Genomic DNA, 14,869 nt, shown 5'->3' with positions numbered 1-14,869 from the left:
TGTTTCCCCATTGTCCACCTGCTTTTTTATTGGAGCCTATGTTTAGTCTGTCGAGCGTTACAGTTCTGAGGTCTGTGCAGCATGGTGCGCTTGCTGCCTCGCACATTTTCATCTCTGGCCCTAGATGTTTTTGCAAAATCAATGCATGCTGTATAGACTATTACTAGAAAACAGTGGCTCGTAAATCCTTTCGATCTTTATGTTACCCTATGGCTTTACAACACTAACACTAACTAATGTTGTGCATGACGACATGACTGAAGTATTGAAAAAAAAAAGCTTTCATCTTTGAAGATGCTTTAAAATTCATGATATTTTGCAAGATATTTTACTATTGATTGATTGAAAAGAGACAGTGAAGTGCTTTTGAGTGAATTAGTAAATGTTAACACTAGTAACACAAACTGATGCTACTTGTTTAAAGGCAATAAAGTTACTTGTCTGGTCAATAATTGGTTTTGTCACTGTTTTATATTCCACTTGTCTGATATCATTTCCAGGCCAATAAATACAAGTTGTTCTCTTCTTTAGTGCCATCATTAGTGAAAGATGGCTGCAATCAAGCGCTGCTAAAAATACTATCGTCCCTACTGACCTTTAAGAGTGGAACTGCACAGGTCCTGGATCAGTTAGTCGTCACTACACGCGCGTTTTCACTTGAAATGAAAACTGATCCAGGGTAAGTTGGGCCCGCCCGCTCCCTAGAGTGCCCTTCTGAAGCACCCTTGGCAACCCCGTTGACATGTCGCCATGGCAACTGTGCACCACTGGGATTTCCTCGGTTCTTTCTTGTCTGTTTTGTTTTCGAGCTAACGAGTCACTCGGTCACCTTGTTTGGTATTATTATAAGTTGGTAATATTTGTTTCTTGTACTTTAATGAAAGAGAATGTCGGATATATTGTGCAGTTGGCTGAACCAGGAGCTCCGGTTGTCTAAAGCTGTTGGTAAGTATGACTAACTTAAAGTTAACTTACAACCTGTGAAGCTAACTTTACTCGTGAGTTTAGTAACGTTAACGGTGACTGAAGGGCTAACTGAGGGTTTAACCTACAGCTAACAGTTTCTACATTTGGGGGCTAATCATGTGGATCCACAAAGCGATGAATTACTGTAATTACCGGTAGCTACTGAAGCTACATATTATTCAAATGAACAAAGACTTAATAACTTTTAAACAAAACCAAGGTATATTCGTTTAGAAGATGCTGATTAACAACGTATTTTCTCAAACATAGTTTAAGCTTATAGCTAGACAGGTAGGCTACTCCAACTATCTATCTTTAATATTTTTTGATAGTTACTGAAAGTAAATTTAAAACAACAGTAAGTATGTTTTACACAATATTGGATTAATAATCATCACACAATGACAGTGGTTTCATTGTTTGCCTAATTTATTGCATGTGCATCCTCACAGAGCCAAAGACCATTGCCAAGGATTTCTCCAATGGGTACCTAATTGGGGAGGTTCTGCATAAATATCAGCTGCAGAACGATTTCAGTATGTTTATGAAGAAAGAGTAAGTTAGATTGCCCCCCTTTCTGTGTATCTTGCTGTCTTGCTTTTCCCAATTGTCTATCCATGTTGCTTTGTGGAAGAAAACTCAAATGAAATGTCCATAATTATTGGAGTTGATCCCACCTTTTCCCACAGCAACTCCATCTCCAAACTGAATAATTTTACCCGTCTTGAGCCTACTCTCCATTTACTGGGGATCTCCTTCGACATAAACACTGTCCAGGAACTGATGCAGGAGAAGCAGGGTGTTGCCACACGCCTCCTCTATCAGCTCTACATCTCACTTGAAAACAAGAAGAGAGCAGAAATCAGCGGGACAATGATGGAAATCATGCAGCCAGCAGCCAGTTCAGGCCTGCATAAAAAGGAGCATGATATCTACTCTGATGTAAGAGGGGCTGTGTAGATGTACATTATGTGCTGGATGTGCATGTGATTTTTGGGAGAAAAGCATGTTTTGACCTATACAAACCTTGAACTAAGCTGTGTACAAGTACTGAAAAATATAGTATATTGCATAGTAGTATATTAAATATAGAATAGTGTATACAGTATATTCAGTATCCACAAAAATGTATTTTCGCGTATTTCTTTTTATACAGAGGCTCCATCAGGTGGTGAAACGTGATGCAGACCTGAAGCTACAGAAAATCTCTGAGCACTATGGGGAGAAATGCCAGCAACTGAAGGCCAGGTCTGTCATGACCTATCCCATCCCACAGAAGACACAACTCAAAGTCCAGGATGAGAAGAGAATGAAGAATATCGAGATGGTATTGAACATTATGGAAAGTTTTCTAGTTTTGTAGAACTTCACCTCTTTTTTCACTGTGAATCTTTCTCAACATACATTTGTTTTCAGTCTCATGTCACACAGTGTTAGGTCTTTTCACTGTTTTGGTGTTTGGTGCAATATTAGTATAATACAGATAATAATAATAAATAACACAATATAGTACTTGATGAAAACCCACAACACTTAAACCATAGTGTCTTGATGATGGAATATAGGGCAATTTATGGTACTGGCAATGGTGAACATGGGATGCTATATATTTTGCAGCTGCAGATGTCCCGGCAGAAGTACAATGGCATCGTGCCTTGTAACCAGGCCACTACTGTCCAGGTGCCCAAGCCACCGCCCTACACTTCACAGCTCCACCTAAGGAAGCGACAACAGCAGCAGCTACGCAGAAAACAGCAAGCACAGGTCTGATCCAGATCAAAAACAGTGATAATGTACCAATTTCCTGCAGAGTAAATGTCAGTTAAATCCAAGCCCAAGAACATTTAGTTTGTTGTAAAGCCCATCACTTGTTCTCATGTCTTGTTATGGTTAAACAGCTTTCATTGTTTACAGAGTGCAGTTTGTTTCTAGTATTCTTTCGTTGGTTTTTCTCTGTAGGAACAGCACATTTGGAACACATGTTCAAATTTACAACTAAGGATTGACATGAGTTTGTTTGTTTCCCTGGTGCTTACTGCAGCCTCTGCCTATTTTGTCCATGCAGGCTGTCCAGATTGAAATAGCCCAGTTTGAGTCAAACAGGAAGAAATTTATCCCTGGTTTTGCCACCTCTTCAAGGTGAGAAAAAAAGCAAACATTCACTGAAGTACTATTGTTTTTATGTTCATTATTCTAGATGTTAATATAATATAGACTATAGAAATAGTAACCCTGATACATCTTGACAATGGCCTCACATGTGATTTTTACCATTTCATTTGTAGTGGTCATCCCATCCCTGGAGATCTTTCCCTTGGTCCGAGCAGACAGGGCTGCGAGGTCCCTGGAAGTGCACCAAAGCTGGTTTTACAGTCTAGTAGCAAGTACATACAAGAGATCCGGCAGAGACTGGAGGAGAATGCTGTTGCTCGTGAGCAAAGAGGAAAAAGACGAGACAGATTCCTGGTGGAGCAGCTCAAGGCCCATGAAGCTCAAGAGGTGAAACTGCTCCTCTCCCCCTGCTGAAAAATGTTAATTCATCTCATGTTAATGGAGATAAATGACGTGGTTCACCCTTTGGTTTTGTCGATTATGAATGGAAAACATTTTAAACATCATACATCATACATACCTTTTTGTCAGTCACCTGATCAGCCACAACTCCCTCACCTTGCAGGAGGCACGGCGAGAGGAGCAGTTGGTGAAGCGTCTGACACGTCAGACTCAGCAGGAGCAGCGTTTGGCAACTCAACTCCTTCAGATGCGCATGCAGAAGGAGGTGATCCGGGAAAACCGCCTGTTCAGAGAGCAGCAGTACCAGCAGCGCAGAGAGAGGGACTTCCAGGAGGCTCTGGAGAGGGAGGCGGTGAGATAGGATGAATAAAGAAGAAGAATGACCCTCTCTTTTGTCACTTTGTAATAGTGTTTGTCGATTATGGTCTAAGTATCAAAGAGAGGGTGGATTTTATTAGGATAAAGAGAGACAGAGAGAGACCTTAGGGGCGCAGATAAACGGTATAAACCACATAAAAAACTCTCAGTCTGTGTTGATTATTAAGTCCATCCAGTGATCACAGTTATACTTTAGATAATTGTTTTAATTGAAAAGACAGAGATACTTGAATAAATGTATTGCAAAGGATAACAGCCATAGTTCAGCCTGGTTTCAGTGTTAAATAGTATGTTGTAGTATTCAGATAATCTCAGAGCAGAGCAGAGAAAAAATGCCATTATATCTGCATATGTAAAGGATTTAGTAAGGTATTATTGATGTTTCTTTCTATCGGGGAAATAGAAAGCTGAATGAACTGTTGCCTACTGTTAAAAATAATCTATATCAGTAGGTAGCAATGGTTGAAATCTTATTTGTTTTTTCTGTGTCCTTTAATATCAGTAATCTACTGATGACATAAAATAAATCACTGTCCAGTGTAACAGCTTTCATATTCCTTAATGACTTACAACAGTGGTGAACTTTAATGCCATGCCTTCTCCACTCATTTCGTCTTTCTGGCTGGGGCCTGGTGTAGGCTTTGGCTCAGCAGGCTAAGTTGGACCGGGCCGAAGAGATCAAAAAGGAGCTTGAGCTCTTTGACAGGATTGCTGCTGAGCGAGCTCAGAGCAGATACAAGAAGCACTTTAACAGCTGCAAGGACATTGTGGAGCAGATTGTGGACTTTGCCACCAAGGTTGGAGAATATCGACTGCTCACTGCAAAGTATGTAACATACTTTTTTAATGATGCAATAAAAGTAGTATTGATAAAGTGACAACTTGTATAGGTATAAAAACAGAAACACTGGAGCACGGTGCTAAAACGTAATGAAATTACTAATATTGAAAACATTTTTGTACAGCTGATCAGTGGTCAAATAAAATCAGGAGATGTCAAGATCCTGTTTGCTTCTTCTCATGATCACATACATCATTTCTACATATATGTGTATCGTGCCACCTAAGGTTTTAGATTTCCACTGCATCGATCAAATCTTTTACACTAAGATTAACAATTTCTTGAAACGAAATTGGCCACAGTCATCAAGGCGTAGTCAAATCGTTTTTCAATTTGATTTTGAATATGTGTGGTGGACAATAAAGAGCACAGTAGTTCAAAAAATTCGCCTTGTATGCAGCATTTTAAACAGGTTGAACTATTAACATGTGTGGTGCGGATTTCATTTTAACCACAATTCCACTTATAATGCCTGTGTGGCTTTGGCTCATGTTATTTTTTTTGTTGTCATGTCCAGTCTGATTCCAGAGAAGCTGATGAGAGAGTGGAAGGAGTTGCTGTTCAGGGGTCTGCCCCTCTATGAGCCGGTAAATGGCCAGCAGCCTGGGTTTGAGTTCACTTCACCACTAGATCCTGTAGAGCTTGAGAAGCAGGAGATACTCAACAACCAGGACTATGATGAATACACTGTGAGTTTGAAACATGAGTGCAGTGGGTTTTTAGATGATATTTTGTACATGTGAGGTTGTTTGCACACTTCATATATCTTGTTTGTGCAAACTGAAAACTTATATGAGGGAATGAAATAGGGAAAGCAATCCAAACTACACGTTTTGATTCTGACTGAGTTTGCATTGTGCCTGCCCTGAATGGATCCTCTTTGTCTTTGCTAAACATGTTGTGTTTGTCAGAACATGGTAGGTGAGTGGGCATGGCCAGAGGAAGCAGGGGAGACCAAATTAGCCCCGACCAACAACATTCTTGGACATGTTGTCGAGCGGCTCAGGAACATTGTTCAAGCTCCCATCATGGAACCTTCCACGCCTTCATTTCCTCACTTTATCCTCAAAGCCTGTGTCCTGGGCAAGTTTTGCTCTGGCAAGACAACCTGCCTGGCCAAGATCGCTGAAGGCATGCAGCCCAAACAAAGACATACACATACAAATACAGTGTCACACCTCTTGATTATATTTTTCATAGAAACAATACATCAAAAAGAAATAAGGAATGAGACTGGATGACATGCTCTTGTTGAGTATATGTGTTATTTTCTGCTTTAGCCCACGGCATCTGTGTCTTATCAGCTGACTCACTGATTGAGGAGGCGTTGAATGCTTACCATAAAGGAGAGCAGGTAAGTCAGATACAGTACAAGTGTGTCATCATTTTCCATTAAAAAGGTTGTTCAGGTCCATGGAATCTCGCCACTCTTTCCTGCCAGTGCCCAAAATGAATAGACCTATGAGTACATGGCCTTAAAGACCCAAAACATTTCACCTTTTAAAACAAGTACTTCTTTGGACAAAATTTACAGGTCACTGAGCCGCAGGAAGAAAAAGACAATGAGCAACTGCTTGCATCCTCCACATCACTGGAATCTGGTGGGTTACTGAAGCCAGTATGGTTATATTCTAGGCAACTTTCCAATTTTTACTCAAGTGTGTTGTAGTAAAAATATACATATTAAGTATTTCACACAATTGCTTGTTTATTTTGATACAAGTGACTTATCTTTTTATTGTTTTATAGACCTTGAAGCTCAAGAGGAAACTAGAGACAGTGACGTACAAGTAGGAGTTATTTGAGTATATTTTGCATTTGCATTTAGGATTTTCTGACTTTTAACATTTTGTGTTTGCTTACAAATAATATAACCTGTGTTCAATTTACTGTATATCACTAACCAATTTAATTAAAATTGGCTTTCTTTGCTGATATTTTCCCCCCTGCTTACTAGTCCTGTATCCAGCTGTCTGCCCAGGCCATGCTAGGTGCAGCAGCAGAAAAAGAGCTGAGAGAAGGCAACGCAATCCCCAATGAGCTGTTACTAGACATAGTTGTTGACGCTATCAGGTAATTATGGGTATTGCTATAAATGGCGGTACAGTATATAGGATTGAGTTAATTCAGACCAGGCTTTACCAACTGCAATTCATTTGACATATTCAATATTTCAGAGAGTTCTAAATGATACAATCTCACTTTTACATAGTGTGGACAAAGGAAACAACAACAAGCACTTTATCACAAGTTAAATATTTCATGTGTTCTTACTAGGAAACTTCCAGCTCAGTCAGGTTGGATCCTGGATGGTTTTCCAGTGGACATCACCCAGGCCTGCCTGTTAGAAAAAGCACTGGGTGGGTCTGTAGATGTAGGGAATGAAGTTGAAAGTAACCTTGCTGCTGACCCTGATTCACCAGAAGCACTGCCAACCCCAAAGCCTGCACTGGACCTGGCTGTGCTGCTGGATGTCTCTGATGAGACTGCGATGAGACGTGCATTCAATAACACCGGTGTGATAATGTTCTTTATTACTTCATCAGTCAGATTGTGTATGTACTTATAAGAGTAACTACTCTAATGTGAACTATTTGCTTTTATCTTGTTTTTTTTCTTGCTCCCAAACCTTGTGCAGATACAGACATGTCTGCAGATGCAGATATGGATGTGGATACAACCTCCCACTCCACAGACAAAAACTTATATCTGGCACAGATTCCACACAGGTAAAACAAAAAAAGAAAAAAGGGGGGGGGGATTACATTATTGCATTACTGCTTTATATGATCTACTCTTAAAATGCACCACTCCTATCTACTGAAATCTAACCCCAACCACCACTACTACCCCAGGATCACAGCTTTTCAAGACACCTGGCCAAAACTTGAGCAGTGGTATGCTGAAAGGCAAAATATTTTAGTGCGTGTTGATGCCAGTGAAGTGGAGGAGGAGCTTTACAGGAGTGTGGAGTCTGTCCTGCAGCAAGTTTTGAAAACACATGAAGGTAACTGGTTGTCATTAGAGTCAAATTCTTGATGTTCTCATGTTTTTATTGAGGATCAGTTTCTGTAGCTATTGTTCCATGAGGTAAATCTAAGGTACTGATCATTGGATTCTCACTTTTACAGTAGATAATGTATAGCAGATAATGCCATGCGTGACAGAAATAAAATCATTTCTCACAGTTATATTTCCTCACCAGCTGTAGCCACTCCTGTCCTGGAAAGTGGGGAAGTTCCTGACTCTTCTGAGTCAGCCACTCCTCTACCTGAAGACCAACCTCCAGCTCTCACAGATGAAGCCCCAGGCACCACAGACCCTGACTCCAGAAGTGTGACCTCACTTTCCAAATCCAACACACACTCCCCCGGAGGTGATTTAATTAATCATTGGTCTGTGGATTATACATTTTAGTTAATATTTTAAAGTCAGTTGAGGTCACAAAAGAAATTCTCCCTCACAGAGTTTATAAATGATATCCACTGACGCTAAACATTGGATATTTTTTTAATAACGATACTGTGATTAACATTTTTAATAATAACCCATTAATTTTCAGTAGATATGACTTTATTATTTGTTATAGTGATGATTTGTGTACTTTTGTCTTTTCAACAGGGAACTCTAGGAAGCCATCCATTTCCTCAGTGACCAATGAGGGCTCTCAGGGACTCTCCAAGAACACACCTGAATCTGCCTCAGCCTGCCCAGGCTCATCCAGTTGGGTCTATGTGGATGAACCTCTTCCTACCGTAGGATACAGCTTATGTTCATGTTTGTTTTACTAATCATAGTTGCAGCACCGCTAATACTTAACTTTATTCCCTGAAAGATGTACTGACAACATTATATTCAGACATGCCATTGAGCTGTCATGTGAAATTTCTGTCTCTGTTGCATCACACAGTCTGCCCTGTGGTTCTTGCTCTCCCCCTCCACATCCCTATCTCTAGGAGATCCCAGAGTACCTGTACCCACACTGGGACACAGTGTGTGATTCTCATGTGAACAACATAAAGACAGTGATGCAGCAGCTGCGCTCACAACGCACCGTTATCAACCATCACATATTCAACATCAGGTATTCTTCCAGACATTTAAAGTACAAATAAGCACATTACTAAGTATTTGCATGTTCAACAACTTTTTATGACTGTGTGGATTCTTACATTTGTTAATTTGACAACATGTAAATCTAACACCACAGTTATGCCCTGTAACTCTGGTGGCCATACAACTTTGCACTCAAACAAGGGCAACAACTGATCCATTTTATCCTTTTCATAACCGATTTTCTCTTGAAATATATATATATAATATAATATGCATGGTTATTCTTATTTTTAGGGTACAATATATTCATACTTTTTTTTAAATTAAGAGAATTTATATTTGTAGAAAATAATTAATTGATGAATATTACATTACTTACTATGTATGTATTACCCAATTCTCTGTATCTCTAGAGAGGAGTTCAAACATTACCTGGGGCGTCCCGACTTGAAGCAGGAGTTAGTATCTCAGCGGCAGAAGGACTTCAATAGCATACCTGACGATATGAGAGAAGATGAGGATACCAAAGCAGAGCTACATCTGAGACTTGATGTAAGATGATTTGTTATAAAATACTAAATAAATACTATTAAACTGAAAACCTGTGTGAAAACCAGTTAAAAAATGAAGATATGAAATACATGGGAATGTTTTGATTTGTGCTCAGGAGTTACGTGAACGTATATGGGACATCAGTGACAAACGCAAGGAAAAGGACGAGCAAGAGAGGGCTTCTCTCATGTATAACGGTTGGTTGGAAGACCACATCGCTGTCCTCATCAACCACCACACCACGCTCACACAGGTAAGTTTTTGGTTTCTGTGTAACTGAAAAGAAGCAGATCAGCCTGAGCAAGGTTGTCTGGGGAACCATCGTGTATTTCCCTGGGTAATTATAAGATCATGTTAGAGGCTGATTGCTTTATTCTGAGTGCTTTGTTTCATTGCTTCCTTTCCATCCTCTTTGTGTTGATGGTGTGTGGGGACATATCCCTTCAGTGTGTCTTTGTTTTAAGCAAAACAATTAATGTTGGATTATTTGTGTTGTATAGGTGGAGTTGGACCATTTCCAGGAAACCCTCTGTGTTCTTAGAGTCTACTATTTGAGCATGCACAAAGAGGTGCTTCCTGCGCAACCCTCCAAGTTTGTATGTATCTCCCTACTGGATGCCTCGGATATTAAGGATCAGGTTGAAAGGCAAGAAACACACAATCAGAGCAATGTTGATAAAAGACAAACTGAAATTATGAAATAGTGAATAGTCAAAGGACAAAAAGTGGAGAAAGTGAAAAATGTTTTTTGTTCCACCAGCCATGAGCCAGGAGACACAAATATGTCTAGTCAGATGGATGACGGAGAGGAGAGGAGGAAGATGAGATTGTAAGGGAAAAGCACGATCACATAATGTTTCCTTTGAGTCCTTTTGGGTTGTTTGTATATAGAAGAAATGGATGTTGTAATTTCCTCACAGTCTAAATATTGACCACAAACACATGCATTAACAATTTCCTCCTCTCCTCCACTTCAGACGTCCTGACTCCTCTGGGGGAGCGTCCAAGACAAAAGGCCAGGATCAAACAGAACCTACCAAGGTCACTACTGCATCTCTTTATGCACATTTCATTCACTTTTATTTTTTCTCTCTCCCAGAGTCTGTAACTGATTTAGTTATTTTAGTATCTACTCTTATCAGAATTAATTTCTGTTATTTAAAAAAGAAAAAGAAAAAAAAAAGTGCATCAAATCAATCAAAAACACTCTTAACACTTACATAAGAATATTAATAGTGATATACAATATACAGTAGAGATATTGACCCTTTTCATTGTTCACCATAGACACCCCAAGAGAAACTCCTATCTGACTATGAAGAGGCCATTGGGACCATCAACAAATTAGTAAAGGTCTGTGTGTGAGAGTTTGCATTCACATTTTATGCAAGTATATACATAGTACATACTGTACATAGAGCCTAATGTGTAAGGGACATATGTATGCAGGCGTCAGCAGCAGAATCCCACCAGAGGGAGACAAAGGAGCAGAAGGAGAAACCCTCAGAGAAGGAGAAGGAGAAGGAGAAGACCGCTGCAAGTGCAAACAAAGACAACAAGGGAAAGCAATCAGCAAAAAAGCAGAAAGGCATGTCTCAGTATTCAGAAAATAGTAGTGCCCTCTCATATATGCTTTATGTATCATAATCTCCTTGTCCATCTTCTTCCTCTAGGTCCACCATCCCCACCTCCGGCACCAAGCCCTGCACCAGCTGATGACAAAACCTCAGAGAAGTCTCATGAACAAGAAGTCAGAAACAAGATACATAAGGAATATACAGCCGCACTGCACCAGGAGGGTATGCACACACACAGCAAGAGGAACAGAAGTTACCTCCCATCAAATTGTATTTTATTTTTAAAAGTGGCAATATGACTGATATACTGCAGGTGTGACTGTTTTAATGGTCAATTTGCATACATAATAGTGTTCCTCTGTAATTTCCAGAGAATGCAGCAAAGGGGCGCATTGCGCTGGTGAAAAGTCATGGTCTGGTGATGGTGCAAAGCCTGCAAAGCAGAGCACAAGAGGCCTTTAGCGACATGGAGAAGTGGTTAGAAGCTCACTATCTTGCAGAGATGAAGAGGTATGGTGCAGGAGGAGTGTGGATTCATGGTTCATTTGTGTGTGTATGGTATGAGGGCCATGTGTTCCTATAGAGGGGCATAAATGCAAATAAATTAACAATAATGCACTATGGTTAATATTTTATCAGTGTTTTTGTTTTTTAGCATGTGATAAATGTTGTCTATATTGTATCTCCATGCCCTCTACCTTTCCTTTTCAAAATACTTTACAAGCAATTTGTGTATGTAAGTAAGCCCCAGAGTTGAACTGCTGGAACTAGAGTACTACTGTTTTATATAACAGAAGTTACTTCATACACAAATAATACACAGTGCTTGTGAAAATATGCAGGTTTTAGTTTTCCACATGGCAAACACATTTAAACCTGGCTATTAATTATACACAGAAGACATGTTTGACATTTTACCTGTTTCTGTCTCCTTTTCCTTAGTGTTGATGATTTATCAGAGGTGGTTCGCCACCACATAGAGGCTGGTGCTAAGCTACAGAATGAACTAGTGTTGGTACGTGGTGACTTTATAATTGTATTGATTTTTTTAAGGTACAGTATAGTGTGATGCTCACTAGTAACAGGGTTGCACTGTAGGGTGAAATCTACATTGTTCTTTCAGTATATGACAATTAAATTAAATTGACAATGGGCTGAAATCCCCTCTCCTCTTCAGGAATGTACTGACTTCTTTCTCAATGGAGACTATCACATGGTGGCCCCCCCACCTCCTCCTGCCCGCCCACCACCTTTGGAGAAACCCACACAGTCCACCCCGACCATCACTCAGTTGGAGTCACTCCACCAACAACTATACAGCGTTGCACCATCAGGTGCATACACGGGGAAAAAGCTTAAATAACACTGACATCCAGCTATTAATTTATCCCTCAATCATTTTTGCGTCCATTCTGGATTTCAGGTCTGATACCCAGTTCTGCATTCTCCAGTTTGCTCAGGGACATCACCTCTGTTAACATGGGCAGAAACACCTTACCTGAGCACTGGATCAACAAAACTGAACGACAGGTACCCTTAAAAGTGAACATGAAGTTGGGCAACTATGTTTCATGTATTTTCTCTCATAGCTCCATATAATAGAAGCAGGCCACAGTTTAGACATGAATAAACAATGAGTCAGGTGACAAAGTGTTTTAAACCCAAATAGCCACATACCACTCTGCTGCCACCACCTCAGTGCAGAGAGAGCAAAGCACCATATTTTCATTTACTTACACAGTCTAAGTAGGAGCAATCTCCTTCTCTCTCTTGTACCCAGTTGATGGACATTGTGTCTTTGCTAATGGACAACTATGAGCTTGTAGACTGGCGTCGGTTTCTGCTCAGTGCTGCCCTCCCTTGGCCATTTCCCTCCCTAACACAGCTGCTTGCTGTGCTGCGATGTTTCAAGGCAGCGGATACTGGCAACACTGGCTATATAAACAGAGAACAGTACCTACAGGTTAGTCTCTCTCACACACACACACACACACACACACACACACACACACACACACACACACACACACACACACACACACGCATAATTTCTGTTTGTAGTAAATACAGATTGTGACATAAAGTCCTACTCATTATGAACCTGTGTCAACAGTTGTCAATCCATTTATACCTATCAATTGCCCCTTTGTGCTCTTGTGGCCCTACTGTGTGCTGAGACTATTTTTACAGACAGACCTGGGTTCAAATCCATGTTATATAATGTATGTAATATATATTATATTCTTTAAAAAAAAAAACACACACATAAAAATAACATTTTTAAGTTACTCGTCTTGCTGACTTTCTCTGCAGACAGAGTTGTGGTTTCCCAGTGAGAGTGTTCATCCTGTCCCGGAGGATCCCTCTGAGCCTCTACCCTATGACCGTCTGGCTAATCTACGCAAGGTAACTACCTACAATTTAGCTTGATTCAAAGTCATGTTCATTTTTTATTCTTCCTGGAATGGGAAATTCAAATGGTCATGGTACACAAAAGAAACTAAAAGAATAAAGAAAGAAGAAGAAAGAAGAAAGACAAAATGATAACACATGCAGTAATAAAAGAGCATTACCAGGTGTCTTTACTATTACTATGAAAAGGCTTTTAGGCAAAACCCCAAAGCGTTACGTTTACGGTTTGTCCACTACATGTAATATATCAAATAAATCACAGTGCCACTGATCTCTCCTCTTCCCTCTCAGTTCTTTTTCCAGATGTTTGCAGACCACTCTGTCGTTCCCCCTCGACTGGATTACGTGTCCATGCTGCAGTGCTTTGCAGCTGACCCTAACCCCAGACAGGGCCTTATCAGAGCACTTAGTGTAGTGTTGGGACAACATCTTCAGCCACCCTCACTGGGCCACCTAGTCAGGGTGAGTACATCAATTTCCACCAGGAAACCTTGAAAAATCGACTCGACACTTTCTCACATCAACAACATATTATTTTCATCAATGTCCTCCAATGTGTTTGCAGTCGATGCCCAGTATAGAAGAGGCCACAGAATTCAGCTCTTCAGAACTTGACAGTGAGTGCAAGGAAGAAGAGACGGCATGTTCACCAGGTGGTTCATTGGGGGAACAGGAAGTGTCCATCCCAGCTCTCCTTGAAGTCATCAGCCACAAAGTCACCAAGGTGAAAGATGGCAGCCCCCTCCCACCAGGCTGCCTGAGTCAGGAGGAGCACACTGAGGTATAGCCTGATTAAACTGGGTTTTTAAAGGAGCACATACATGAATGGCTGATTGAGATTAATGATAAAATGTTTACTAACCTTACCCACCTTACTGCATTGGCCATTTTGAGTGTCAGTAATAATCCATAAGGGTTTTTGATGGCGTCATAATTTGAATATTTAGGGGAGATTCCATACCTTCAATCACATTCAATCACATTAAACTAACGTAAGCCAAATAGTTCATAGGTTTATTTTACTGACTTGTTGGTTAGCATAATGGCTTTGTTTTAAAGGCAAAGGGTCTATGCTTAAAAATGAATGCCCTAAGAATAATTAACCATATTTTTTAATTAATGAAACTCCTTTCTTGTGTTAATTCTGTTTATCTCTGCTGCTGCCCAGCAACTGGTGAATGTATTCAGAGAGCTGGGCTACGAGCCTGAGAACTGTGTCCCCTTCTCCATCCTGTCTGAGCATCCTTTGATCGAGGGCCTGATGGACACCTCAACACAATACCAGCTTGTAGTAAGTCTCAACCTGAGCATCATGTGATTGTTACTGTACTTATTCCCCTACTACAGTGTCTATTTGATGAGAATCCAGAATAATGGCTGGGCATAATTTGTGATCTTTGCTGTTTATTTATTAAGCTTACAAACCAACATGAGGATTCACCTTAATCTTTCATCTCTCTCTCCCATCCCCACCCTCTCTGTCCTTCTTTCTACTTTTCAACGTTTATCTCTCTAAATTGTCTCTTTCTCTCTTTGTCTCTCTCTTTTCCTCTCTGTGTCTCAGAATATACAT

General features: G+C 40.3%; 1 protein-coding gene across 1 annotated transcript; it reads left to right on the top strand.

Moving 5' to 3' along the window:
- Positions 1-887: 887 nt before the first annotated feature.
- spef2 (sperm flagellar 2) lies at positions 888-14,614 on the top strand (the record flags this gene model as incomplete). Its single annotated transcript, XM_083978560.1, has 37 exons — positions 888-945; positions 1,419-1,521; positions 1,656-1,908; positions 2,123-2,272; positions 2,584-2,730; positions 3,032-3,105; positions 3,252-3,465; positions 3,644-3,832; positions 4,497-4,684; positions 5,217-5,388; positions 5,611-5,830; positions 5,980-6,053; positions 6,234-6,317; positions 6,657-6,772; positions 6,977-7,215; positions 7,356-7,428; positions 7,555-7,706; positions 7,905-8,075; positions 8,321-8,454; positions 8,656-8,783; positions 9,169-9,307; positions 9,423-9,560; positions 9,808-9,953; positions 10,068-10,136; positions 10,285-10,348; positions 10,595-10,660; positions 10,757-10,847; positions 10,981-11,106; positions 11,256-11,394; positions 11,827-11,899; positions 12,062-12,218; positions 12,308-12,414; positions 12,665-12,847; positions 13,198-13,290; positions 13,588-13,758; positions 13,862-14,077; positions 14,465-14,614. The coding sequence occupies 37 exons, from the start codon at positions 888-890 to the stop codon at positions 14,612-14,614; spliced, it is 5,067 nt and encodes a 1,688-aa protein (XP_083834686.1).
- Positions 14,615-14,869: the final 255 nt, after the last annotated feature.

This window comes from Trachurus trachurus (genome assembly GCF_905171665.1).
Source record: "Trachurus trachurus genome assembly, chromosome: 9".
Lineage (NCBI taxonomy): Eukaryota > Metazoa > Chordata > Actinopteri > Carangiformes > Carangidae > Trachurus > Trachurus trachurus.
Note: the sequence above shows the minus strand (reverse complement) of the source record. Positions and strands in the feature narration are given on the sequence as shown.